This window comes from Nymphaea colorata, chromosome 2 (genome assembly GCF_008831285.2).
Source record: "Nymphaea colorata isolate Beijing-Zhang1983 chromosome 2, ASM883128v2, whole genome shotgun sequence".
In the NCBI taxonomy this organism is placed as follows: Eukaryota; Viridiplantae; Streptophyta; class Magnoliopsida; order Nymphaeales; family Nymphaeaceae; genus Nymphaea; species Nymphaea colorata.
In genome coordinates, this window is record NC_045139.1 from 414900 (window position 1) to 441526 (window position 26627).

Below are 26627 nucleotides of genomic sequence, written 5' to 3' on the forward strand. Positions count from 1 at the left end.
ACCAGACATTTAATAAATATTGGATTACTGCTAAAAGAACATGATGAAGCTAATTCATGAGACTTTATAAACTATGAGGGTGTTCAGTTAGGTTGGATCTAAGATCCAAGATTTTTTGAGATATTGGGGTCTTAGATTCAAAGAGTTCAGATCCTTGATTTCTGATCATGATCTAAATCCTTTGTCTAAGAGATGCATGCAGTTAGTAATTTTTGCATCGTGTAACATGTACGGTTCCAAGTTAGATCCCCCTCTCCTCCCCTCAAGATTTGAGGGATATTGAAAACCTTTAAATCTACAATTTGTTTAAAACCATGAATTCAGGAATGCCCCACCAAGCAAAGTCAGTTCTAAGATCCACCTATTTTACTTCAATATGTTAGAATGATTCCTAGATGTCAATTCCAAGCTGCGAATAATTTATGGTTCACTTTTCCGAAAAAAAGTTCTCCTTATGTCTCACCACATTGTGCAAACATCGTCCAATGAAGAGTCTTCGTGGATGCTTGAGAAAAAGAAAATAGGAAAAGAACGTCCGATGCATATTCACATCTGTGTATTCTCATCATGTAAGCATTCATCCGTTTCACGCCTGGACATTCAAAAGGAAGGCAGGATTGATGGATCAAGCCATCACCAAATGATTGAAGTGGTTTTAGAACTAAGGAAAGGGGATAAATCTGCAGACCAAATTAAGAAAGTAATCTACGAAGGCCATCAAAGATTTTCGAAGTATATTAGAATTCAAAAGAGCTGTACCATTGAGAGCTCCCGAGTTTCTAAGCTTTGTTCATAGGAAAAACATGTGAACAAACTTCAATCCTTTCAGTTAACAAATAGCATAAGCGCCAACGGCTAAAACTGCTAGGAACTCTTGCCACTCAACCAAAGGTTGAAATGTGGATACAACTTAAGTAACTGACCTCCAACATCTGTCAGCAAAGTAAACTTAAGAAACACAAACTCTAAAAAACCAATGGAAATATTATAAGCTTTTTTCTCTCGCAGAAAAGCACTCCAAACGATCTAAAAACATGATCCGACTGCCATCGCTTGGTATATATCTCACTTTGCATCGCCGATTACCCTACAGCAAAACCTTATCCAGAAAGAAAGGTTCGTTATTGGTGTGAAACCTGTCTTACTATAAAAATGAAGACATCAACTCATTTGAAGGATTGAACAGGAACGTTCTTCTGTCAAGCCTGTTCTAGACTGCCATTTTCATTCCAATTTTCTTGTGAGGATCATATCCAACAATTTCAAAATCAGCTGCAACGAAAGAATCAATATCCTTTTTCTCAGGATTTATCTTCAACACCTGTCAAACACAAGATCTATGGTCAAAAGAAGATGTGCAATCGTTTCATAAGAACAAGAAATGAAGCAAAAAAATTTGGTAAAATTAGCATTATCATGTATAGGTTTCTTTAATGCTTTGTCAGGGAAGGAATGAAGGAAAGAATGAAAATAACAATTCATAGGAACGTAAGAACTGTGTTCCCGCAGTCTCACTGGGAATGGTCTGGGCAGGTTTTGGAGCTGCTCCTGAAGGGGCCTAACATGAGTCCTGTAAACATGAGCATCTCCAATAACATGAACAAAATCCCCTGGAGAAATATCTGCAGACAAATAGCACTCATTCAAAGAGCAAAAAGAGGAAGAATCAAGAACAAGAGAATAAATGCATGAACTGTATTAAAACACGTCAGTTTCCCGAGCAATCAAAAGCTAGCAGGGCAACCATAAAGACACAAACCATGCCTTCATTCTTCAATCAAATCACTCTAACCATTGGAAAAGGAAAGCAAACAAGAGCGGCTTGAATAAGTTCTGCAAAAGCTTAAGCATAAGAAGAATAAGCATGAATTTTTCTACCATTCCAACATGTCTTTCCACACTAAACCAGTCTTAAAACCAGAAAAACAAAAACTAATCAAATCCCATAGTTTTTTCAAACACAGGTTAATGTTGATATTTGATAACCATTTGGGATTGTAGAAGGACTTGGTTCAGCAGGAGCTATCATCATTATTCAACTTGAACAAGGTTGATGAACTACAGTCCAAGTTGCGGAAATACAAATGTAGAGAGTGGGGTTTGATCACATCAAGGCCCAATTGACAAACCAATCGTTATATCAAATTAAATTGAACCAAATAACAAACAACAAATAACATACCACAGACATGAGCAATCATGCGTGTTAGGAGAGCATATGAAGCTATATTGAATGGCACGCCAAGTCCCATATCAGCAGATCGTTGGTACATCTGACATGATAGCTCCCCATTGGCCACATAAAACTGTGAAGGTAAATGACCACAAACTTGTGTTTAGAAATTAAATAGCCAATCTATCTTAGCAACTCCTAACAGAAAAAACACATTTTTCAGGAACCAGATCATATTCACAATATGCAATTAGTGTTGAACTGCACACCCAGCTGCCAAAAAGAAAAAACCACAACTAAAAGGAGAGAAAAAGTCAAAAGCCAAACGTATAAAGAAACTAGACAATGAACTTTTCCATTTCTACGGCAAAGATGTCAATGAATAATTCGGATATTTCAAGGATTCAAAATCGGCACTTAGTGGTTGCTGGTGAAGGAATTCAACTTGAAATCCAAAATCAACAGAAAGAAAATATTACAAGCCTTTATTAAATACAATGAGAACAATTGATTCTAGCATTTCCCCAGAGATAAAAAAATCCTGACAGGCTCGCAGGCATGAAAAAATTTTGACACCTTGGGATGCCTATACATATGTTTATGGCTCTCCTGATTGGAAAAAAATTGCCAAAATCCAATGTCTGCATTCAATTTTATGCCCCCCAAAAAACTTCCCATTTATCTTACAAGCCTCTTGAAATTTGATTAGTGCATAAAATTTCAACATTTTTTTCCAGACATGTAGATTTGAGCCATCAAGCTCATCCACGAAGTCAGGTTGGAAAAAATTGGCCAGAATCCAGTTGAATGGATAAAAATAAAATAAGCAGATCACCACCAGCTTAGTAAATAATCTGTTAGGGGACATAAGGAAACTAAGACCATATGAGAAGAAAAATGAAAAAAAGGAAGCAATTTACGTTGATCCATCCAGAATGTGTAAGTTGCGTTATTTGAAAGTTGAAACCTTAGGTCAGGATCTGTGAAAAGATTTTAATCATCCTATCAAGAATGTATTTAAACATAAAGATCCCCAGAATAGATAATAACAGAAAAACATAAAATTACGATGTCTCATTTGGACTAGCCTGTGCAAACATGTGGCAGGGTGGGAGAGCCATCAGTTTTAGATCAGTAGGATTCCAGGCTGAGAGAACAATCCGACGGTCATCAGGACATCTTTTTATCTTATTGATTACATCTAATAGCTGATCAAATCCTTGTCCAGTGTAATCAGCATGCATGTTAGTATACCTGCAACAAATTTTTCGTGTGAGATTTATAGATAATTTTTTCACGTGAATTTTCTCCAGGAATATGTAAGACAAACCTTGCACCAAAGTGCCTCCATTGAAAACCATATATGGGACCCAAATCACCTTCTTCTCTTTCAGTCAAGCCAATACTGCAACCACAACCACAAGAGGAACCATTTAAGAAAAACTAGACTTACAGCAAAAATTCACACTTTCAATCAGTATCTGCTGGGTGGAAACAGCCAGGCACCTGTCAAGATAGTCCCTGGAAGCATTTCCATCCCAAATATGCACACCTTTTTCTTGTAGAACCTGTTGAGAAAAATTTACCTTCAGGTTCACAAAAAAAGAGTTTTTACCAGCTTCAAGCATAACTTGTTAAGTCGTTCTTCTAGACAGATGTTCAGGACTGTAGGTTTAGGTTGCAGAGCCATTCTAGTTCAATTATTCAGAGCACCACAAATAACAAGATTTTTTTCATTTTACCTTTGCATTGGTAGAACCACTGATGAACCATAGCAATTCTTCAACAACTCCACGCCAGAAAACTTTCTGAAAAGATGGACAACAAAACATATAGATAACAACATAGTCTGGTTCTTCACAAAATAAGCCACCATGACAATTCCAGCATATGATTATATACAGGAAACAGAATGACTTCTTTTTTTTTTTTTGTTAAGCGTATCACATATAAGAATAAAGAAGCCAATGAAGAACAAGTACCTTTGTAGTGATAAGTGGAAATGTTTTGCGCAAATTAAATCGCATCTGTAAAGCAAAGGTCAAAAGTGAAAGAGGAGTAAGCTAAAAGTTAGAGGAAAATGTCATCAATGCACATTACACGATGTGAAAATTAAACGATCAAATAACAAAATAACTGAACCTGACAACCAAATTTTGATAATGTCCCTGTCCCAGTCCTATCTTCTTTCTGATAACCATTCAATATGATATCCTGGACCAACCTCAGGTACACATATTCCTCATGCCTCTCAAATATGAATTTAGGCAAAAAGGAAAATTTTTGGATCTCAAACTTATCATTTGCCTGCTCTACACTAGAAACTAATCCCTCTTCCAAAACTGAAGGCTCCGCCGGAGAACTTCTAACACGAACATATGTTGCAAAGCAATAGCGTATGTTATTCTCCACCAGTGGAAAAGACGAGTACCATGGCTGAAACATTGAAAAGTCGATTGTAGGGATAAACGTGTCACACTCAATGTCAGAATGCACCTCCGTAGTATGGATGGCATCACAAGCCGGTGAATTTAGAACTTCCCTGCAGAATGTAATCAATGAATAATTATAGATTTCAAAGGCCTTACCCATGTTGAAAAGAGATATACGTGACCAACTTGGAGAACTACCAGCATGCGCAAGAATTTTGCTGGCTAGAACTAAAGAAGGTACTAGGCAAGGCAAGTGATGAAAGACGTTGGCATTTATTAGACAGCTGATATTTCAATAGGATTGAAGAACCGAGAGTAATTACCTTAGTACCTGACCGCCTCCTATGATGAACACACTCTCTATTGATACAGAATAAGGTGGTGCTGCTAATAACTCCAAGGCAGAGGATATGCTTCCACAAATCACAACATTTTCTGCAGTTGCGATGTCAAAACTTCCAGAACGAGTAAGCACCACATTCAACCTTCCAGGCAAGGGCCTATACTCATGAGGGATACTTTCCCATGTTTTCCTGCCCATAATGACTGCATTTTTCTTTTGGGGAGATGACGTAGTCGTAGTGATTTCTTTGAAAAACTTCAGATCACTCGGTAGCTTCCATGGCAGCTTGCCATCTTTACCAATACCCATTTGAGGAGTTACTGCAACAACAACTTGAAATGTTCTTTGAGGATCATGCACTTTACCGTTGCCATTTTGCAAGGCAGTCGGTGCATCACTCGCCATGATGGTCGAAAAGCTCAGGAAACGTGTTTGCCTTACAAAATTATTGCAGGTTATGGAAGATGCAGAAGTCACAACTCTATTTGTTGACGAGAAAAGAAACCTGAAACAACATTATAAATTTTCAACTGTTTAGACAACAGGGGATGAGCATTTTTCAGGAAGACTGGTGGGTTGATAGTTTGGTGCTTCAAGACACCTCCAACTTTATGCTTCAGGACTCCATTTCGATGTACGACTCTCCAATCCGAAGTCAAAATCTCAAAGAAACTATATGAAGAAAAAATAAATAAAATAAACAAATAAATAATGAGTAGTTAACATTGTGTAATTGAAGTAGGGGTCTTCTAATTTTACCATATAATATAATACCAGTACACTTGCAGACCTTCTTTTGCAATAAGAAGAAAGAGAAGGCCTCTCGAAACATCGTTTAAGGCTTCAAATTATGAATATGATTTTTTCTTATTCAGACGGTGTTTTATGAGTCGAAGGAAAAAATATAGATACAGACTTTGTGTCAGAACTCAGAAAACAGCTTCGCTGATCGTCCAAAACCGAGGCTGATAGACAAGGAGCCACATTCCTCGAAACAGAAGCAAGGCTATCTCGTTTGCGATTGAGAAAAATCACACGTTACAGCCGTCAAGATAAACAAATGGCGACCAAAACAACTGTACCAACTCACAGGGGGAAAAAGAAAGATCCACCTGCAGTCTTCTTACCGAGCCTTCCAAAAGCCAAAATCTACAAAATGAGGCATCCCAACAATGCCTTCATAAAAGAAACGTCCTACATAAACAACGTCATTCAGAATGACAAACCCAGAAATACTTCCACCAAATACAACAAACCATCAAACAAAAGAAAAAACTAATAATAACCCACAGAGAACCATCTTATTTCCCCTCAAAAATGACAAAAAAAAAATCAATCATACAACATACACCCCCACCCCCACCCCCTCCTCCCACAAACACACACACACACACACACAGAGAGAGAGAGAGAGAGAACCTGAGCATAGACACCAGTTAATTGCAGAAAACATCTTAAGTGGCTTTCAGTCTCCCGGCTTCCATACAACATAAGAAACCACCCATGGAAACAGAAACTCCCCGCTCCCACCACTGTCAATGCGAAGTCCTGGGGCCTTCTTCCCCCTTCCTCCCCACTCCCCTGATATATAGCCCTCCCTCCCTCTCTCTCTCTATGCTCTCTGCACTTACATGGTCGTATGGGGTCATTAGGGGGGGCAAGTCAAGGGTCAAGCGACCCAAAGAGAGGCCATTCCATCCGCTTCTTGGCAGTGTCAACGGACCGGGAACGGGTCTTACAGTTACAGTATAAGATCCCTCTCTTCACTCCTGCGCTTTGTTGAGTTGGACCAGCAAAGAAGTAACAAGATCCGTTTGATCTTGATCATATTAGGTGTTGCCAATGGAGAAAGGGTAGGCAAAGACAGGTTCCGGCAGGGTTGAAGTGCGGCACCAAAAGCAAGGCTGCACTGTCTTTCACTAGGTCCATGCATCTTCGCAGTAGGCTGCAATCTTGTCGTCCTAAAGGACAGAGTTGAGGGTCTTCTTAAAGTTGACACATCTCCAGTCTAATATTCTATTTAGTCTACTCATGCCTATTAAGACATTACTGGGAGTAAAAAGGCCAAGATTGGTTTTGGTAGAAGGAACGAACATGTGAGTAGCACCAAGTTTGGTTTGCTATCTCAGGTATGAACCACATGGCGTGCATCCTACAAGGTGCTTTCTAGTGATCAAGAGCAATCTAAATGTTTTCATGAGCCCAAGATTTGTTAATACAAACATCTTGAATTCATGACAATTGGAAACATTGGAAAATTCAAGAACCAAGGGAAAAAATAACAACATTATCATACCAAGTTTGGCTCATTTGCAACTCTTAACCTATCAGTTTAGGACCTGATAGGTAACTTGGCTTAATTGGACCTGGGCTAAGACCTAGCACAATAGCTGGTAAAGGATCCCCTTGTGGTTGGTTTGGTCTTAGCATTTGGTGATGTAAGTTGCGGACCCATCCAGCGAGCCCACTGGGTCACTGCGGACCGTGCCAAACCTACCTAAAACACCAAACCCAAACAACAAGCAAGTGAACCACACCCAATTCAAACTGGTCATAGCTGAGAAGGGTTCGTTCTGTTTATCCAGTTATTATGAGAACTTGTATCTTCATCTAAAAAGACAATTCACAAGAAAACTTAGGACAACTAAGAAGCAGTTTGTTGGATTTCTGCAGGGGAAATCCCACCTCCTTTAGAAGTAGATGATCGATTAGGTGAGAAGTTCATCAAGGATCCCTGGTGGCCCACAGCCCTGAAATTTCCACTTGTCATTACGTCACTGATAGAGATTTCTAAGATGATGGTGACAACCGGCCCACCTTGGCCTTGGGACATGACCATTCTACCCTTTGAAAATCTTGATCGTCAACTATAAATTTTTTGCTACCAAGGCTCTAAGAAGGCATTTGATAAGAAGAATATTATTTTGTTCATAGAATACATGTTTCAGAAGTTTAGTGGTTATGAATCCTGCTATAAGATTTTCAAACTAAAGGCAGAAGTTCTGCAATCGGTGTACAGACCTTTCTCCAAATACTTTCATTCAAGGAACTTTCTTAAGAAACAAAACTCTCTCTCTCTCTCTCACTTTTATACATACATATATATATATATATATATATATATAAGTGGTACCTCGGTATTCGACACCCGGCTATATTTAATTTGCTATTGTTGGCAGTACTAGAGAGGGCTTTTATGCTTAAAGAACTCCAAGATTTCCCCTCACCATTAAAAAAATCAAGCATTTTACAGTGAATGTGATGAGTTGTCCTTTAGCATTTTTGGTGATCTGATATGCTGGCAGAGTTTGGGGGAGGAACATGGGTTTTTGGCTCTACATTGTTTTACTTTTTGATAAATATTCAATCTGGATGATGTCAGTAGTTAAGAAATGTGGTTAAGGGGAAACCATAATGAGAATAAAGTATGTTACATTATCTGAATTCTTTTATTGGATAGACTTTAATTGCTTCATATCTCAAATCCAAGGCCCTGACCTGGCCTGGGACCCATCTTAGTTCAATGCTTTTTCAATTGAAGGATCTGATATGATAATCTTCAAAAAGCCACACGGACACATGGGCCTCTTGACCCAAGTGGGACAAAGAGGAGGACAAAGGAGATCTAATTATGGATTAGAAATGCTTGACACAGTATTACCTTACATTTAGAAACCCCAAAGCAATGAAATGAACTATTATCATCTCCTGGAAGGTTGGTGCAATAGTCACTCTCAGGCAGACAGTTCCTATTTCGAACTACTGTGGCGTCAACTCTCTATTATTGGATTTGCGATGCCTTAACTTTTTTTTTTTTGTCTTGTTCCTTTGTTTTGGTGTTGTCAATGAAAGGGCATAAGTGGAAAAAGTCGAATAGTTCGCGAAAATTAGTGGAAAAGTGAGAAAAATAATGATGTGGTCATTTCAACTATGTGAGGCATTTGTGGGGCCATGCTTGCTTGTGGGCACATCCAAAGATAACTTAAAAAAATTTTGAAGGATGTGACATGTTTAGGGGCAAAGAGGATGGTGGGGTTAGTTGTGGAATGTGCTGCTTGCAATTATTAAATGAGATATCAAGGGATATTAACTTATTATATGTGATTTTATGTTCTTGCCCTTAGACTGTTAGACATATAGCTTTGTTGTGCCTTTGGATGGCAAGTAAAAATCCATTGACGTCTAAATACACAACAATTAAACTTCCTCTTCGTTTCGCCATGTACATCAATCTCATGCCTCTTCCATCACGTTAATAAATTGAACTTATTTGTGAGAAAATAAAATATTTCTTCTCTCCTCCCAGAGAAAACCATCATTTTTTTTTTCTGATTTGAGATGCCAACAGCACAATAATAGCAAAAAAGAAAAAAGGATGACATTCTTGAAAAAAAGGAAAAAAAGAAAATGTTCTATGACATAATCACTCACCAAAATGGAAGTTTAGTTGGTGCCATTCTGCAATTATGTGATATTTTGACAGTATTGTGCGAAATACGACAATTCTCTCTCTCTCTCTTATTTTATGCTTAACGAAGGTTCGTTTATCATGTGCAAATAGCAAAAAGGTTCCTTATTCTTTAACCTCTTAGGTGCATTAGAAACATTCTGGAGGTTGGTGGCGTTCATCTACTTTAATTCTGCCACGAGTCCTGGATAAAAAGCTTCCTCTACATTAATGAAACTATGGAAGCGACACATGCTGTTCATATTTTGCTGGCCCATATTTTGCTAGTAAAAAAGGTCAGCATCTGGTTACTATTTTTCTACAAGCCCTTTCAGAATTTCTGGCAGCACTCCTTGCCTATCATCTACCTTTTGACTTGTTCGCAAAGCGAAGTTTTGTTTGTGGAATTCCGTTTCTTGGAAATCAGGAGTTTGCTTGAGCTTCTGGAGTTTAGGACACTTCGACATACTTTCTGCTGGAGAAAAGGGAAAGTTTCTTAGCAGTAACATGAGAATAGATTCGAGTCGTCCGGTAAATCACGTTCTTAGATAAATCTGACTTCCGGAGCACTGACTGGTGCCATTCAATGGCTTCCAATACGAAGGGCAGGACTGCACAGTGGAGATACTGCAGTTCGCCGTTAGTGCTCATAATGGTGATCATCCGTCAACAATATGAGCAGTGGTGTTCTCAGATCTCTTTCTGATCACGGTTCCAGATCTCACTCTGGCATTTGACAAATCCTTTTCTCGAATTGTGCCCATGAAGAAAGTGAACAGACCAATCTCCAGTGAAATGGTTCTTTCTGTTGTGAAATTTATACTACTAACAGAACAGAATGTTGGGGATGAAGTTGCCAAAAGAATTCTTCCTGTGGGGTGCTAAAGTGTAAATTTCTAGTTTAAAACCAACTTCACGTCCATTACTGCTCCTAAACAACAGAGGTAGTTCCGGAATCTGCAATTGCTACCTCTAGATGGCAAGAGGGTTAGGAAAAATAACAATGTACCTTCAAGTTTCAACCCTAGGCTCCCACGGAAGTCATTTGTCTTCCATTATGAGCGTTTGATTGCATCAGCACCATCACATCTCCATAAGGATAGCCACTCTGCTATCTCCAACATGATCATGTTCCTTGACGTTAAGGACACAAACTTTTCACATATAGCTGTCTTGGTGATCCTCGTGCAACACACACTCCCCAAGAGTCATTGGGGCCACCAACTTACCTGAACTTTTGCGGCTATGGCTTATGTCATGTCAATGCCAGAGCACATTAGTTCCCGCATACTGCAATAATTGATGTCTATTACAGCAGGAAGGAATTAGAATTGCATAAAATTTAGATGATTAAGAGAGGGAGATTACTTCTAGAAATATGTTCTGTCTTTGAATTTGGACTTGGAATTGACGGATTACAGCTCTTCAGATTTAGAGTGATGTCGACTATTTTCCAACTGATATTCGAGAAACTGAGCGACTAACTTGATGAAAATAGAGGAAGACTGTAGATAAACATGACAAAAAAATCAAATTCACTCTCTATGGAGCATAGCTGGTCGAGTAGGGGTTGTGAGATGAGGGCCAGGACGGGTATCTCATAGTCAATTCCCGTGAACACTACATTTTCTCGTGGCATTGAGATAGAGTCAAGGGAGATCTCTGTCTCTCTCCCTCTCTCTCTCTTCCATGCATATACCAGTATGACCGGTCTTGGCAGCAGTAGTAAAGCCCTTTTCTCGACTGACTCGTGACACAAGCGCTCATCCCACCATGTCAACCCGCCTATCAGCCTAAGAAGAATCATCTGTTCCAGGAGACCGCTTCATTTTGTTGAGTATTCGAAATCAGGTCGCGACTGACACACGATGCACAGGCCTTCTTTTTTTTTTTTTTATTTAAATGACACTTCAAAAGGAATTTTGGACCTCTTCTCTCCTGTAAGTGGCGTCAAAACGCATCAAGGAAATCCAACGAAGTTACCTCTTCTAACATGTATAAGTCGATTTTGATTGTATTCAGCGTCACTTCGTCTGTTTTTTTGCAGGACTCATGTTTGATTTGCATCATGCTTTGTCTAACAATATCAAACCAGCAGTTAGCAGTTACCGCGTGCTAACATGCTTGCGCCACCATACAAATAAAGAAACAATAAACAACCAATTAAACAGATATGAATTGATCAATTGGCGAGCTTCGCTTTCACCTGATGATGGCATAACATTTAATATGCATTTACTGCACATAAAATACAGTCATAAGCGTAGCCCCAGCTTGCGTTCTAACTTCTAACCACTGAATTCATGCAATAATCAAGGAGACTGTCCAAAAGGACTTGCCAAACCATTCACTCAGCTACCGAGCAAGCAGTTTCAAATGCACAACTTAACATAGGGGTTTTCTTGATCTACATGCAACGGTTGTGAAACAAATGAAAAATTGACGAGGGGAACCTCCTGGTGGCTTTTCAATATTCTGCTTTGCTAGTCATATCATAACTCGGCCTCCAACGTGGCAAGCATGACCAAATGCTTAGACATTGGGCAAGTACTCTATAAAATAAAATATTCTTACACAGAACAAAGCATCAGTTCTCCAGAGCATGATCAATGGGTTTGGCACATTCAGATCAAAGACCTTCAAAATACCTTAGGTGGTCTTCAAAAGTTTCTCCATGTCTGATTTTCACAACTGATCCATCTTCAACCTACAAAATGGTGGAGTATGAGAAGATCTGGTACATTGCAACACTGAAAAGAGAAACAGACAATGCAAATCTAGTTGTCAAACAAATGCTTGGATTTCATGATCCATGAATTGAACTTTTCCAATCTAAACAATACGAGCAGTGAGACAAGAAGGAGGACATCCATATGTGCTTGGTCAAAATAATTCTATAAAATCACAGAAATCAGCATGCCTTTGATGAATGGTCAATGTATAATTTGTATTGGCATTCATAAGTAACTCTGTATCTTTCTTCTTGTGCATGAGGAATAATGGATTGATGCCTGCCCTCTTTTTCCATTTTGTGTTAGCATTTTAATAGCCAAATTACTCATATCAAAGAAACGTAAATAAATCCAGTACCCAGTATTCTGGTGGGCGCATCTTGAGATTGTAGGTTGATGCCATACTCATGCAGTATGCTCCAGCATCGTGAACAACCAAACCAGCTCCCTGCATATAAACTTAACACTATTGATAATTGCCAATGATACGTGAAGCAAGATCCAATCCCTCCAATAAGTTACGAACCTTCTCTGGTGTTGGAAGTTCTCTGTCCTTCCCTAAAAAATCTGCTGACTCACAGACAGGTCCAACCACATCAAAGGTAGAGATCTCCGCATCAGGCAATGGGGGAGCCAGTAGCTCTATGTGCTATATAAAAACAATTAAAAGAATGATTATAAACAAAAAGTAAGCTATCAAACATATTCAGGTTAGCTACTTGCAGACAGCTACCAAGTGCTTTGATTCTTGACAGACCATAAGATGGCAAATTTCATCAGTGACCAACAATAATACTAAGGTTACAGCAAAAAAGAAGTGAGCTAATTTGGTCTTAGAAAATAAAGAGAAAAAGGGATGAGACCTCCATATCAGTTGAGTGGATAGTCAAGGGAGTAGGAAAAACTATCCCAAAGACAGCAGAGTTGAGGCCCGATTGGCTATGCAAAGACCTTTAAGTTTCAATTTAAAAATGTTACAGTTGAACGTGTTAAAAACAAGTAGATACTAAGAGATTGGGTATGTACGAATCAGAAGACATATGTGGGTCCTTACATAAAATCAACAACTCCTTCAAGCATGTTACTAAATGATTGAGGATGGGCACAAATAAAGAATCACTAGAAAGACAGAAATACTTGGTGGTTCATAAATGGACCACACTAGGAACATGCCTCTCAATAAGCTTGAAATTGTTACCTACGTCACCAAGTTATTACAAACTGAAACTATAAGCCAAATTTAACCTATGAAACTTGCCTGGTAAGCTCCATAAAGACTTGGGCGGATCAGCTCAGCCATGCTTCCATCTATCACGATAAAGTTCTTTGTCCCATTAGTTTTAACACCAGTCACCCGATTAATGAAACAACAAGTGTTGGCAATCAGTGACCTTCCAGGCTCAATAATAAGGTTCAGATTCCTAGAGAGGACCAACTCTCGGACCTGCATTATGCAAATCAAATACACCAGAAGATCAACATTCTTAATTTTTAATAAACAAATCCACAATCAGAAGTGTTGAAATGGTAGCTTCATCTAAAACCTTGCCTATCATTACTCTCGTACAACAGACGAGACTATGTACATATGTAGCTGATGGATCTTATACTTTGGAAGAAAATGCTGCCTATTTTATGATTTATAAATGTGCAACTAAACAAAATGAAGACCACATTGCTGGCTAAACATAATTTGGGAAGACCATGAAATGAATGACGAAAGGTTAGAAAAGTACAGTATCAATAAGATCCATTGGTGTTGGAAGAACAGCACCAGTATGATGATAATCTATCCCCAGGCCACCTCCAATGTTTAAGTAATCAATTTGAAAGCCTTGCTCCCGAATTTGGTCTATGTAATTCACCATCAATACAGCAGCATCTCTGAATATGTCCACCTGAGGAAAAAATAAAAATGAAGAAAAGCGGTTCAAAAGTAAGCACCAATTCCTGAGCTAACTTAGAAATTGATTGCTGATGAAAGTAGACATTAGCCTATTAGCTGACCATCAATCATTGATGTAATAGTGTGGCTGCTACAAAATACTACCAGTATATGTTCATAGACGTTCTGGGACAATTAGATGCCAATTGCCAATTTGCTAGTTGTCACCATTATTGTTATTATGTTCGTTACTAACATCAGATTCTTCCGTTCTGTATATGATGAACTTTACTATTATTGAGAAATAGAAGCAAATGAGACTCCACCAAGTACATGAACATGCACATTCTTAAATGCAACTCCACATTTTCCATGTTAAGAATGACCAATTATTAAATGTTCAAAATTACAATTTGTAAAATAATATTCAAACCAAGATTTGTAAAGAGACGTACAGAAATCAGTACAAGATCCAACTGCAGTGGAAAATATGACTAAATCAGATTACTACCTTGGTAATAGTGGAGCCAAGATGACAATGAGCACCCACTAGCTTTAGTTCATTTGGATGAGATTTCACAGCATCAAGAAACCATTGCAACTTTTCATTTCTGATTCCAAATTTGGAATTCTTGTTACCTGTAGCTACATAAGGATGAACCTGCAAAAATAAGAGAAGAGTGCAAAAGCATCAACATTAGACAATCAATCATTCAGCAGGTGAAGAAAAGACAATATAGAGTACAATGTTGTCATCTGACCTGAGGATCCACATCTGGATTGATACGAAGCAGAACAGGAATATTTTTCCCTACTATTCTTGCTGCAGTTACGATGTTCTCCAAGTCAAATTCACTATCAACGTTAATGAAAACTCCAGCTTCTGCAGCCAAGACAAGGTCTTCCAAGGTTTTCCCATTTCCATTGAATATACACCTGAAACGAAAAGATTGTACACAATCCTCTAAGAAACTTCAACAATATCAAACAGTCACCTCTCCGTACTTTAAGATGCAAGAATGAAAAAAAAATCAATTAATGTACTAACAGGATGTCAGATAATCTGGTGCATCTGAATTTGACATATGTAGAGTATTGCCAATCGGATAATTTCAACCAATTAAGTTCTTGGAACCACATTTTACGAATACTTGAAAATTCTTAAGTGTGTTTAGTCGAATAACTTCGTCCGAATAAGTTGCAGATGTTAAAAAAATACGACATTTTTAAGAATGCTTCCATTTTTTAAAGTTTTCGACAGCTACATTCACGATAAATAGCAGCACAGGGTGAGAGAGCAGACAATGGACTGAACTACATATAAAGGCCGATGTTTCCAATGGAGCGTAGTAAGTAGTACATGAATGACACCAATAAGGAATAGTTTCCAGAGCTACAAATTAAGCTGCTCTAATAATCTAAGAATCCTTTTCTTGTAATCCTTCAAACTCGGACATTGAACATCAACATTTGAAATGTTTACGAAGAGTCGTCAAAGTCAAATTTTCCTCCAATGCAGCGATTGCTTTAAAAACTACATAAGAATTAAGAAACGTGCACTTCCAACTAAGCAAGTAACATATAACAGGAATAGAGCGAAACATGTTTCCAATATTATCATAACATAGAAACTGTGTTGTTTATGCCGTCAGAAGCCTCCATTTTTTCCCAAAATCTCTTCCACATTCTACAGAATCAACAAAAAACCAATGCAAAAGAAAAGGCCAGAACTCGCATTATTCAAGACCATCAAACAAACTTGACGGAACTCAGTCGCGAAGTTACCTGGTAGGGTCGAATCCAGCATGGAGGGCCAATTTCAACTCGTTCCCGCTAACAAGCACCGCCCCACATCCCGACTCCCTTAGAAACTCGAGTATCTTCAGATTATTGTTCGCCTTCACTGCATACCCAATAATCGAGTTCAGCCCAGTAAGAGCATTCCTGTACGCCTCAACATTTCTGGCGATCTGGGTTTTGCTGTAGAGATAGAAAGGGCGCTTCTCGACGGAGTCCATGATATCCTGGACCTTTGTGTCCTCGCAGTAGAGGAACCCATCTTCTGATTTCTTAAAACAATGTGAGAATTTTGTGGAAACGGCATCTACGGTCCGGGTCTTATCTGACAGGACCGCCCGCAGTCTCAGGACCCCCTCCTGGCGCTTGCAAATGGGAAGACGCAGTCCAACTGTCGGGTTTGCACGGATTTCAGGAGGGTTGTAGGTTTTGGAGAAGGCCAGCGACGGAGGGAGAAGATTGGTGGTTGCCATTATTAGTGAAGTGAAGGGAGCTCCGAGCTCTCTACTGGGCAAGGACGCGAGATCCTTGCACAGAGGGGAGGTAGCAAGGGCTTAGGTATTTTTTTTTTTCCTCATCTTTTTCGCTGCATTTATGCTATTTTTAGGGTATTTCCGACTTCCGAGGATGTCGAGTATCCGAATCAACGGAAGTTGTGAAGAAGGTTCATGCCAATGTTGTCAAAGGCGACACTGACTTGGCTGCTAATAAATCATTTTACTAGTAAAATTTCATAGAGCAATATGGATGAAAAATGGCTGAATGTGAATTGCATATACTAAATTTGAATGTAAAGATATTTGCTTAATTGCGTTGGAGTTGAATTTGGGTTCAAAACTACAAATGAGAAGCTGAATTCGGTTTTTTTGGTTCAAAAATCCATGATATCTGAATATCCATCAGATATAAAGAAAACCTTACCAAATATCGGTTCAACGTTTAATCAGATTTAGACTCCCTCATTGAATCTGAATAACTAGATTTAGACTCACATGAGATGCTAGATAATATTTGAACCCTTAACGTTCCTAGTATAGGACTACCTCTCAAAGGATAGTCCAATTAAACCGCTGCTGTTCATGTGTATGAACAAAAAGAGGCAAAATAATTAAAAAAATAAAATTTAAAGAAAAGCTTTGAGGGTACCTTGAACAAGTTAAAGTCACTACTCTTTTTCCTTATTTTTGGGATCCAAAACTGCTTCACGACCTAAATAACATCTAAGAGAATCTAACATCTACAAGAATCCAACTGATGATCTAATGATCGTTGTTCCGTCAGACCTGGCTAACTATGTTTATGGCCATAGCATAGAGTGTTTCTTTATAATGAGAAGAAAAAATATAGTTTATGTTTAATCAGTCAACATTTACGTTATTTGTCTACAAACTAAATATAATTCAAACTCCGATCTTGGTTAAAGGAAGATCTAAAAAATCAAGACCTTGCGATCTAAACACTTGAAAATCTATATTTGATTATTAACATGCAAAGACTACTAGATAGTAAGCTTTTATATAATTAGATGACTAAGCCAAAAATCCGCTTTCTCCTGAACTAATTAATTAGCTTATCAGTTTGAAGCAGCCCTTTATCAGCAGAGCATGAACGAGAGGATGGATAAACCCACAAATGCCTCTACATGTTTCCACATGCACCCTACCCACATGTGGCAAAGCATATAAGCTCCATATTATACTACAATATACAAAACCATCTTTTCATTTCATCATAAGAATTAAATTACTCTGGGAGACAAGTTCGGCACTTTTAATTTTTCTTATTTTCAGTGTTTGGAACAACATAGAATTGAAAATGAAAAACATTCTATTGTACCAGGTAACCTGTACAAAACATAAATCATATAGTTAACTATATATAATTTTAATACTGATGAATAAAAAAGATGTTGACGCGAGTAGGAATCTATATATCAAATCAAGTTGACAAAAACCTCGAGAAGAAATTCTCTCTCTCTCTCTCTCTCTCTCTATATATATATATATATATATATATAATCAAGTTGACAAGAAATTCGAAATGTCGTGGTTGGCATCCTCTGCAATGTCTTCTCTAGCTTATGCTGTTGGTCAGACCGCTTGAAGTGCGTAATTTTATTAAATAAATTTGCGATTGCATGAAAGAATGTTGCAAGGCCAGTGGACCAACTTTCAGTGGAGATCGTGGTAGACATAATTCGCAAACTTCAAATCTTCCTGGCATATCCTATGAGTTAACACTAAAAAAAAGGGTATTTGATTTATTGTCCATCTCCGTCCTCCTCTCCAACTATATAAATATTTACATGCATGTCTATTGAATTTCTAGAATTCATCTGATTAATTTTATCTCTATCAAAATGTTGGTTGTTTGGTTTCCAAAATTAATCTCTTTACTTTTATTTTCGTATTGGATGCTAGTCTTTTTTAATCTCTATCAGGACAGTGAGAGTGAGATCCTCATCTCTCCTTTTCTCTTCATGCAGAAGTCCAAAATTTCACTGGCGTTGCGTGGTTTTCGCTTGGGGAGAAGGTGATTGCCTTCAAAATATCCAGCTCCCCACCACCCTGCTCTAAAAGAAGCAATGCTCTCTCTCTCTCTCTCTCTCTACGCAAGTGGTTGACTTTGTCAAATTTGGTGGGGAGTTAACAATCGTGCATACCTCAATTCTAGCCCTCCGCCGGAATTCCAGGCCGATTCATCAACCCCCTCTCACGATCATCAACTTCTACCCTCGTCCCCCTCCCTTTCTTCTTCCTCTCTCCATCTCTCTCGCTCTTTCCCCGTTACCAAGTTGATCAACGAAGGTACCACCTCCTTCCCGTCCCTCTACAGAGAGACTACGACCAGCTTTATCGGTTTATCTTTTTAATTTGATCCTTTGCCTTTGTAAAGATTCCTTGAGCGTAGGTTGATGATTGCGGCCAGGATTTTAAGAAAATCAATTCTTCCTCTCTTTCTCTTACTCTGCGTGTTGCATAGTTCTGATGCATTTCATTAATTTTCTTTGGTTTTATTTATCTATTTATTCTGCAATATGACAATTCAATAGCTCTTTCTATTGTTTGCTGGTATGAGATTTGCTGTTCACAAGTTTACGTTTCATAACCGAATTCTAACTTGTGCATCTTCATGTCTCAGGAGAAATCGCCGTCGTATTTGTATTCAAGAGTAAGAGCCTTCGTTCTTCTTTTACCAAGAAAGATTCCATTTCAGCTTTCTATCTACCATCATTCAAGTTTATTCATTCCAGCACATAATCTGCTCAATTATCAAAAAGTCATGAAAACTCACTGGAACATGTGATGCAGTGCAGCTCACTCTGCATACGCGAGCGCGTAAAAATGGCATTCGGCATTCTCTAGATTAAAGCACATTATGTGTAGCATATGGGCATATTATGTCATATGCTAGAATATTATGACATAATGTGTTTTAATCTAGAGTTTGCCAAATGCCTTTTTGTTCGGGATTTTGGTTTTCTTATTGAATTTTTTATTCCGGATTTTGGTTTACATAGCTAATCTTCAATTATATTTTAGAAAATAAATCTTAGCTAGCTGAGAGTTAAACTATCTTTAAACTTTAAATATGTGAACTAACAGTTGCACTTACATTGTTCATGATGGGGAACTGCAGGAAGGCTCTTTTTGGGCCAATTAATGCGTTTCTAAGTATCCTGCCTTTGCAATCGCGGGCGTCACCATGGGAGAAACTTTGATGTCCGGACCGCTTGATAAACTCGCTAGACCTGGTAACTTGCTACAATGTATATAATTTTGCTGCCAATGTTTGGATACATTAATTTTCTTATGGCATAATTTGATGCCAAGACATGGTGTTTTAAGCTTGCCTCCTCACAGGATCCTGGCACTGTCAACAACCTCGATAAGTAACACGGATATGGTTATGATAATACCATGATTTTGGTGTCATCATATCTTTAATATCTAATTTACACCCATAGAAAAAGATAGTTCCTGAATTATGCTTATCTCGACAACACTTGCTTTGTCGCAATGTCTGCCAGCTTCCTTCTTATTGCTTTATTATAATTGCAACGAAAGCGAGAGAGAGAAAGAGGTGGCACTCTCTTTTATTGCTGTTTTTAATAGTTGATGAGCACTAAGATGATGAAGTTAACGTTTTTTGCTGTATTAATAATGCATGTTTAGTTCTCGAAGAATTTCAAGAGTTCATTAATTCGTTTAGATACGTTGAGCTTTTTTCAGATGCTTTGAAACATGACATGAATGTGCATGGCAGCTTGATATTTGGACATTTTCTGACTTCTCCTTTGATGATTTTGGTTGGTTCATAGTTGTTGAGGAGGTCTCCTTCAGCGATGAAAGGCGAGAGAGAAGACCAGACGTTGAAAACTCGGAGGATGAGAGGAAGACAATGATAGGATCTTTCAAGAAGAAGGCCATCAATGCGTCCTCAAAGTTCAGGCATTCACTGACCAAGAGAAGCAGAAGGAGCAGCAGAGTCCATTCCATCTCCATCGAGGATGTGCGAGACGCAGAGGAGGCACAGGCTGTTGACGCCTTCCGCCAGATACTCATCTTGGAGGAGCTGTTACCCGCAAAGCACGACGATTATCACATGATGTTGAGGTAAAGATTTCATCTCCTTCAGCTTCCAGATATCAAACAGGAGCTTTGTTTTAATGTTTTTCAGTTTCTTTTCATTCGAATATTAGCTGCTAGCTCTTATTCTATCCGTGCTCATGTTGGCAGCTTTCATTTGTTGAATCTAAAAAAAAAAGCAAAAAGGTTATTTGTTCGTTTCAAAATCTAAGACAGCCCTAACGTTTGTGAAAATTTTTATTCTTAATTTGATGTAAACTTTGTGCAAATTTTTGTTCTTAATTTGTTGTAAGATTTGTATTTATTGATGTTTTCCCCAAAAATTTAACTACACATACGGGAACTCTACAGGACTTTTGTTGGTATAATTAGATTATCAGATTGTAATACTATTGTAGCCAAAACAGTCCATTGTCAAATATTCAGAATAACGAGTGTTCATTTTTGCTAGAAGTGCTCAAAATTATTACCATGTAGAATTATTCATGTAATGATATAATTTATATTTATACGTACATACGCATGAGCAGTAGCTCCAGGTGGATGTGTTCTAGACATCCTGAAAAAAACATGGTCCCGTATGTCCTTTTATGAAGCCAATGATACCACCTCATTGTTTATCCCCCAATATACGTGTTACATCAGACGTATGAAAAGCTTATACGGCAGTCCATAGGGTAAAGTGTATATATATTTTCATGCCTAAAGATTGCACCACTGATCACACTAGCTGTCGAACAGGTATATGTGTATACGCGTACAAAATTCGCACATAATTCCGTTCTTTTACGTACCTAGATTGCTTTATAAATGAATGTAATCGATACGAGTTGATGTTTTACCATCTTTTGTAAATTTTATGCTATCACGAATGTAGATTTTTGAAGGCAAGGAAGTTCGATATCGAAAAGACAAAGCAAATGTGGGCTGACATGCTCCAATGGAGGAAGGAGTTCGGCACAGACACAATTATGGAGGTAATATTAGTTTCATGAAAATCGAAATTTTTTGGCACTGTTATCCTCTTCTATATAACCCGTTATTGGTTTTAGAGGAGCTACCACCTTTAGCTTGCCTACGATCCTTTTTTTGTTCGTTTATTTGCCTGCAATTGTAGTTTCCATTTCTTGAGGGAATGCTTTCTTTATGTTCAGCCTGACAGGAAAATGTTTTCATGGCTTCCTTGCTCTTCTCATGTTCTTTACATAGCTGTTTCGGTCTCCATTATGTCAGATACACTGCCTAGAGCCTCACATTAAAAAGAACTAATAGAGCTACATTCTCGCTGCATTCACATCAGAATTACTATGGTGCTGAATTGTGATTCAGAAGCATCTTATTCGAGTCTCATATTGTATTTTTTTATTATTTGTAGGATTTTGACTTCAAAGAAGTCGATGAAGTTCGTAAATACTATCCCCAAGGTCATCATGGAGTTGATAAGGAAGGGAGGCCCGTGTACATAGAGCAACTAGGAAAAGTTGATCCTAACAAATTGATGCAAGTAACAGACATGGACCGGTACGTAAAGTACCATGTACAGGAGTTCGAGAAGACCTTTGCCATCAAGTTCCCAGCTTGCTCCATTGCAGCAAAAAGGCACATTGATTCAAGCACAACAATCCTCGATGTTCAGGGCGTGGTATGGTTCTCTTTTTCATTTAAATATGGCTCTCTTTACTTCAGTTCATTTCCTTGACCAATTTCACCTACCCACTACAGCTTCTTCAAGTTTCAATTTGGAACCTGACTTGTTTCTCAGGGTCTTAAAAATTTCAACAAGGCAGCAAGGGACCTGATTACAAGGCTTCAGAAAATTGATGGAGATAACTACCCTGAGGTGCCACTTCCATTTGATGTTTTCATGGCTACAAGAAGTTTATTTAAAAAAAAAAAAAAAATTATCGTGAACTGTGGGCATTTGGATTCGATCATTTCTCCTTCTTTTCATCCTGCTGCAGACCTTGTGCCGCATGTTCATCATTAATGCAGGTCCTGGATTCAGAATGCTCTGGAACACCATAAAATCTTTCCTTGATCCCAAAACCACTTCTAAGATCCATGTATGTAGCTTCTTTTAATATATTTGGGACAGAGACACGTCAAATTTCTGTCAGATACATCATGCTTGAGCATTGTTTATTTCAGGTTCTTGGAAACAAGTACCAGAGCAAGTTGCTTGAAATAATTGATGCCAGGTAAAAACTATCTTTCCTCGTATGAAGATTCCAGCTTCTTTTCATGGCTGGGCCTCTTTTATTATTGAATACTATTTCCTCTCAACTTTTACATGTTTACATAGATATTATCTTGTTCATGCTCCTGCTATTTTGTGCATGGACGTCTCTGCATAGATATATCTAATTCTTCCTTTATTCAATGACATAAGGCCTGTGACTGCAATTTCCAAAATGTCCTTCTCATCTGGAAACTAAAATACTAGATCTTCAGTAAGTTCCCTGACAATGTTATCGAACTCTCTTATTAGCGAATTGCCTGACTTTCTGGGAGGGACCTGCACCTGTGCAGAGCATGGTGGTTGCCTAAATTCAGACAAAGGCCCATGGAAAGATCCTGATCTCTTAAAGGTCGTGTTTGATTTGGCGTCACGATAATTGCTTCAGCAAGTAAAATTTTACTTCATAACCAGCTCATGGGAGTTTTTCTACCTTTCTTTTTGACAGATTGTTCAAAATGGAGAAGCCAAGTGTGCCAGAAAAATTACTGTTTCAGGAAGTGAAGAGAAAACTATTTCTGAAACTACAATAGTGTATCCTAAGGTTGTTACTTTCTCCTCTCTGCAGGATGTAGTTCTGTAATGTGGTTAGCACATGAAGCTGCTCGTAAGTTATGCTGATATGTATTTGGTTTTTTTAAGTTTTCCCTTCCTGACAAACATTCAATTGCTTCTTTTGAAGGATATTGAGACACTTGTTGGAGAGACATTGTGCAAAGCTGAAAATTTGCAGACTGCAGGAAATCCAAGGGACTTTCTTGATCACCCTCAGCTGTCTCCTGTCCATGAAGAAGTAAGTGACCACATTTGCGCTTTCTACCTGTTTGTTGATATATAGAGCTTTTGATAGTCTACTTCCTGCAGACAACTAAATACTACCTCATTATTAATCATCCATAATTGATTTTGAGAGACATCCATTACTAGTCTTTTGGAGTCGAGACAGGAGGTTATGCAGGGTTTATGAAACATTTTGAGGTGCTCACATATTCAGGTTTGATCTTGGACAAAATAGTTTGTGTTACATGATCATTGTTAAAAATGGCTTTTTTTGTTTTCCATTATAAGTACAATTGGAGCTTGCCAGATTAGGTAATTTCTAACTCCTGATGAGTGATTATTTTTGTGCATCAGCATGACAACATGTGCTGATGTGACATATTTGATCTGGATTTGACATCTTACTTTGAGGACTGTTTATAAAAGATCTCCAATTGAGAATCCCACCTGAACCATAGCGTTCAACAAGTATACAGGGAAGGATGTTATTCATAAAGTTTTACACTGGACCCTGGTTAGACTCAATGTACAATTAAGATACAGATGTTTCGGTGCAAAAAGCATAAAGAGAAACGACTTTATGAGTGTGAATGAATTTGGCTGACGTAATACTTCGCACAGGACCTTGTGTACTAGGTCTGCCAAATCAAAAAATCATTTCAGCATATGGGCACGTATTTTCTTTTTCATATATGGAAATATGCAGCAACTTTTCCCTTTCTTAAGACTCTGTGTGCATTTATGTGGCATATTTATTCCGGCCATGTGGTTGATTTTTTTTCAAGTTCTTTTGTGTATAGTTTCTTTTTCCTGGGCCTGATCATGTCTAACTTGGTAGGCTCGGCTTGAGAAAGATAGGTTTCCAAAGGCCTATGACTGTGATGATTGCATCCCAATGGTCGACAAGGTTGTGGACACCAACTGGCAGAAAGAAGCACATGATCAGAAACTTTCTGCATTGTCTAAGTGTAAGGAAACATTTCTACCTTGATGGTGATTCTTAATGTGTATTATGTAAAGATGGTTCAATATTCAGGAATGTGGCAGCATTACTTTATGGTGCACATCAGAAATTGATACTTTTTAAATTCCGTTTGCTGCTTTTGTTCTTTATGATGCTAGTGTTTTTGTCAGATTGATACATAAAATCCCCTATGATTTATTCATTTTGCAATCCTTAAGGACTTCTAGAGCATCCAGTAGATGAATTTTTGGAGAACACCCCAATCGAACCAATTGAGAATATCCTCTAGATTGTGACTTACAGCTTCCCCAAATTGTGTTTAGCAGCAAGCTCCTTTTCCACCATGAATGTCTATCCGGCTAACGATGGAATCAGCAGACAAATCTTCTCTGGAGTTATGGCCGTCGTCATGGGCATTGCCACTGTCGTTCGTTTTACACGCGGCGTGCCGAAAAAGATCACCGAAGCAGCACTTGATTATGCTGAGCCCACCTTCGGGATCAACTCAATGAAGAAGGGTCAGGGACTGCCTTGTGGTTTATCATTGCCTCCTGTCTCTGGTGCTGAGTATGCATGTATTGTAAAACGCCTCGGTGAGTTAGAAGATAGGTTCAGTGCAGTAAGCAAGAAACCTGCAGACTTGGCACCTGAGAAGGAGGAAATCCTGAATGCAGCACTAAAGCGTGTTGATGCCTTGGAAAATGAGCTAGCCGAAACTAAGAAGGTAAGTTCATTAGTTTTTTGAGTCTGTTCTCGTGGGGGTCCTGCTGCCATTTTATCAGCTTCAAGTTTGCATCCAGAAAGCAAAATTTAGTATATGATAGGTGATGAATATGGAAATTGGTGTTCTCTCATAATCTTAAATATTGGCCGACGTGTTCTTGGATGTAGTTATCAAGAACTTTTCATAGTTTCTCATTTTAATGTGCATCTCGATTGATACGATGGATTTGTTTCTTTGGATTCAGGCTCTTCAGGACGCCCTTGCCCACCAAGAGGAGCTAATTGCATACTTGGAGAAGAAGAAGAAGAAGAAGAAGTTGAGGGTACGTCTGCTTCTCAATTCTGAACATGAAAGTGCATCAAGAAAATTTCAAGAAGCGATGTTCATAAATTTTCTTATAAGTTGCTTAAGAATGCATGCATGTTTTCCAAGTGATTTGGATCTTCACTCCCAACTTACCTTCTCTTTTAAAAGGCTTCAGTGCTATCAAATTTTTGTTCCTTTTGCTTAAAAATTGGTAGCAGTTCTTGGATTAAAAAAATTGATCGGTGCATAGATACCAAACAGAAACAAATGTTTTTGTTCTTTTCGTTTTTGTCCGATCATATCTCAGATTATCCGTCTTCACAATCATAATCACTAGAAAAGAATCTTCCACTTTGAGCTTGAAAAGGGAAGCTGATCACGAAAATGCAACGCTGTTTTCCTCTTTCACCTCTTTGCTTTTCGCTCTGGTCTTATTCATCTGACTGAGGCAGCAAGAAACTTTCCTGATTTCACCTTTTATGTACTGATTTGTTTGTTTACTGTGTCAGTATTATCTTACATTGCTTTAAGAATTCATGTTGAATATGTGTGGGATTCTTGGAAGGCACTGATGTTTGTTTATTTTGACTTGATCGCAGAATCTGTACCTGTGGTGAGCTGTACATATTGCTTGTGAGATGAATAAGGCAGAAAACTGAATCATGTATGTGATCCCCTTGTTCCATGAACAAGGGAGAAGTCTTAGTCATTTGTCTCCTTGTAACCCAGTCTGTTGTTTTCACCTGCCATAATGAGTGTCAAGCTTCATGATGTAACCATTTTACCAGCAACTCAGATTTGTGGTTCTCTCATCACGTTTTAAACATCTGATTTTTGTATTCTCCCTCCCTTCCTTCTAACAACAATTCTATACACACACATATATATATATATATACATATATTTATTTATTTATATATATATAATTTGTAGATTTCTCTGTCTGGCTTCTCACAGCATACTGCATTGCATCGAGCAGCCGATTTCAGCTCCTTTACATGTACATATATATACATACACACATTAGTTGATTTTTTTCATCTTTTAAATCCTGATTCAGAAGAAAAGAGTAAGGAAAGGAGAGAGACGAGTGAGCCAAAGGTAATACATCATTTCATATATGATGAGGTATTTATACAAGTTTATACAGATCCCACAAATTTTGGGATTGGAGGATCACATTCCTGTGATAAAAGGAAAGATTTTCCTCAAATTTCAC

At 38.2% G+C, this 26627-nt stretch overlaps 3 protein-coding genes across 6 annotated transcripts; 1 reads left to right on the forward strand and 2 right to left on the reverse strand.

The window, feature by feature from the left end:
- Positions 1 to 706: 706 nt before the first annotated feature.
- LOC116248449 (bifunctional dihydrofolate reductase-thymidylate synthase-like) lies at positions 707 to 6520 on the reverse strand. Of its 3 annotated transcripts, XM_031621244.2 has the most exons (12): positions 6368 to 6519; positions 6061 to 6142; positions 4929 to 5453; positions 4316 to 4715; positions 4156 to 4200; positions 3916 to 3981; positions 3680 to 3741; positions 3504 to 3578; positions 3262 to 3427; positions 2183 to 2306; positions 1516 to 1622; positions 707 to 1321 (listed from the first exon to the last, which is right to left on the reverse strand). In XM_031621244.2, exons 3-12 carry the CDS (start codon positions 5351 to 5353, stop codon positions 1211 to 1213), a joined length of 1581 nt encoding a protein of 526 aa, XP_031477104.1. In that variant the 5' UTR covers positions 5354 to 5453; positions 6061 to 6142; positions 6368 to 6519; the 3' UTR covers positions 707 to 1210. The 3 variants fall into 3 exon arrangements, with proteins under 3 accessions (XP_031477104.1, XP_031477103.1, XP_049932175.1); XM_031621243.2 differs by lacking the exon at positions 6061 to 6142 and having other exon boundaries at positions 6368 to 6520; XM_050076218.1 differs by lacking the exons at positions 707 to 1321; positions 1516 to 1622; positions 2183 to 2306; positions 6061 to 6142 and adding an exon at positions 3132 to 3153 and having other exon boundaries at positions 3242 to 3427; positions 6368 to 6520.
- A 5029-nt stretch (positions 6521 to 11549) lies between these two features.
- Positions 11550 to 16401, reverse strand: LOC116249243 (diaminopimelate decarboxylase 1, chloroplastic-like). The gene is made up of 8 exons (XM_031622461.2): positions 15798 to 16401; positions 14774 to 14948; positions 14524 to 14673; positions 13864 to 14025; positions 13386 to 13571; positions 12654 to 12776; positions 12486 to 12575; positions 11550 to 12102 (listed from the first exon to the last, which is right to left on the reverse strand). The coding sequence occupies exons 1-8, from the start codon at positions 16280 to 16282 to the stop codon at positions 12025 to 12027; spliced, it is 1449 nt and encodes a 482-aa protein (XP_031478321.1). The 5' UTR covers positions 16283 to 16401; the 3' UTR covers positions 11550 to 12024.
- Positions 16402 to 18459: 2058 nt separating this feature from the next.
- Positions 18460 to 26250, forward strand: LOC116249053 (phosphatidylinositol/phosphatidylcholine transfer protein SFH3-like). Of its 2 annotated transcripts, none has more exons than XM_031622165.2 (16): positions 18460 to 18616; positions 18951 to 18980; positions 19449 to 19563; positions 20131 to 20425; positions 21276 to 21375; positions 21774 to 22040; positions 22161 to 22238; positions 22360 to 22461; positions 22547 to 22596; positions 22887 to 22986; positions 23083 to 23178; positions 23317 to 23427; positions 24253 to 24382; positions 24702 to 25102; positions 25347 to 25424; positions 26008 to 26250. In XM_031622165.2, the coding sequence occupies exons 3-16, from the start codon at positions 19515 to 19517 to the stop codon at positions 26023 to 26025; spliced, it is 1875 nt and encodes a 624-aa protein (XP_031478025.1). In that variant the 5' UTR covers positions 18460 to 18616; positions 18951 to 18980; positions 19449 to 19514; the 3' UTR covers positions 26026 to 26250. The 2 variants fall into 2 exon arrangements, with proteins under 2 accessions (XP_031478025.1, XP_031478027.1); XM_031622167.2 differs by having other exon boundaries at positions 18465 to 18616; positions 24705 to 25102.
- Positions 26251 to 26627: the final 377 nt, after the last annotated feature.

Coding starts and splice junctions, on each gene's coding strand:
- LOC116249053 (XM_031622165.2), top strand. CDS start 19,515: ATGGGAGAAACTTTGATGTCCGGACCGCTTGATAAACTCGCTAGACCT. Junction 21,376..21,773: donor GCACAGACACAATTATGGAG/GTAATATTAGTT, acceptor TATTATTTGTAG/GATTTTGACTTCAAAGAAGT. Junction 25,103..25,346: donor AGCTAGCCGAAACTAAGAAG/GTAAGTTCATTA, acceptor CTTTGGATTCAG/GCTCTTCAGGACGCCCTTGC.
- LOC116248449 (XM_031621243.2), bottom strand. Junction 4,716..4,928: donor GGAGGCGGTCAGGTACTAAG/GTAATTACTCTC, acceptor TACATTCTGCAG/GGAAGTTCTAAATTCACCGG. Junction 2,307..3,261: donor CCTGCCACATGTTTGCACAG/GCTAGTCCAAAT, acceptor TTACCTTCACAG/TTTTATGTGGCCAATGGGGA.
- LOC116249243 (XM_031622461.2), bottom strand. CDS start 16,282: ATGGCAACCACCAATCTTCTCCCTCCGTCGCTGGCCTTCTCCAAAACC. Junction 12,777..13,385: donor GTCTTTATGGAGCTTACCAG/GCAAGTTTCATA, acceptor GTTTTTATATAG/CACATAGAGCTACTGGCTCC. Junction 12,576..12,653: donor AACTTCCAACACCAGAGAAG/GTTCGTAACTTA, acceptor GTTTATATGCAG/GGAGCTGGTTTGGTTGTTCA.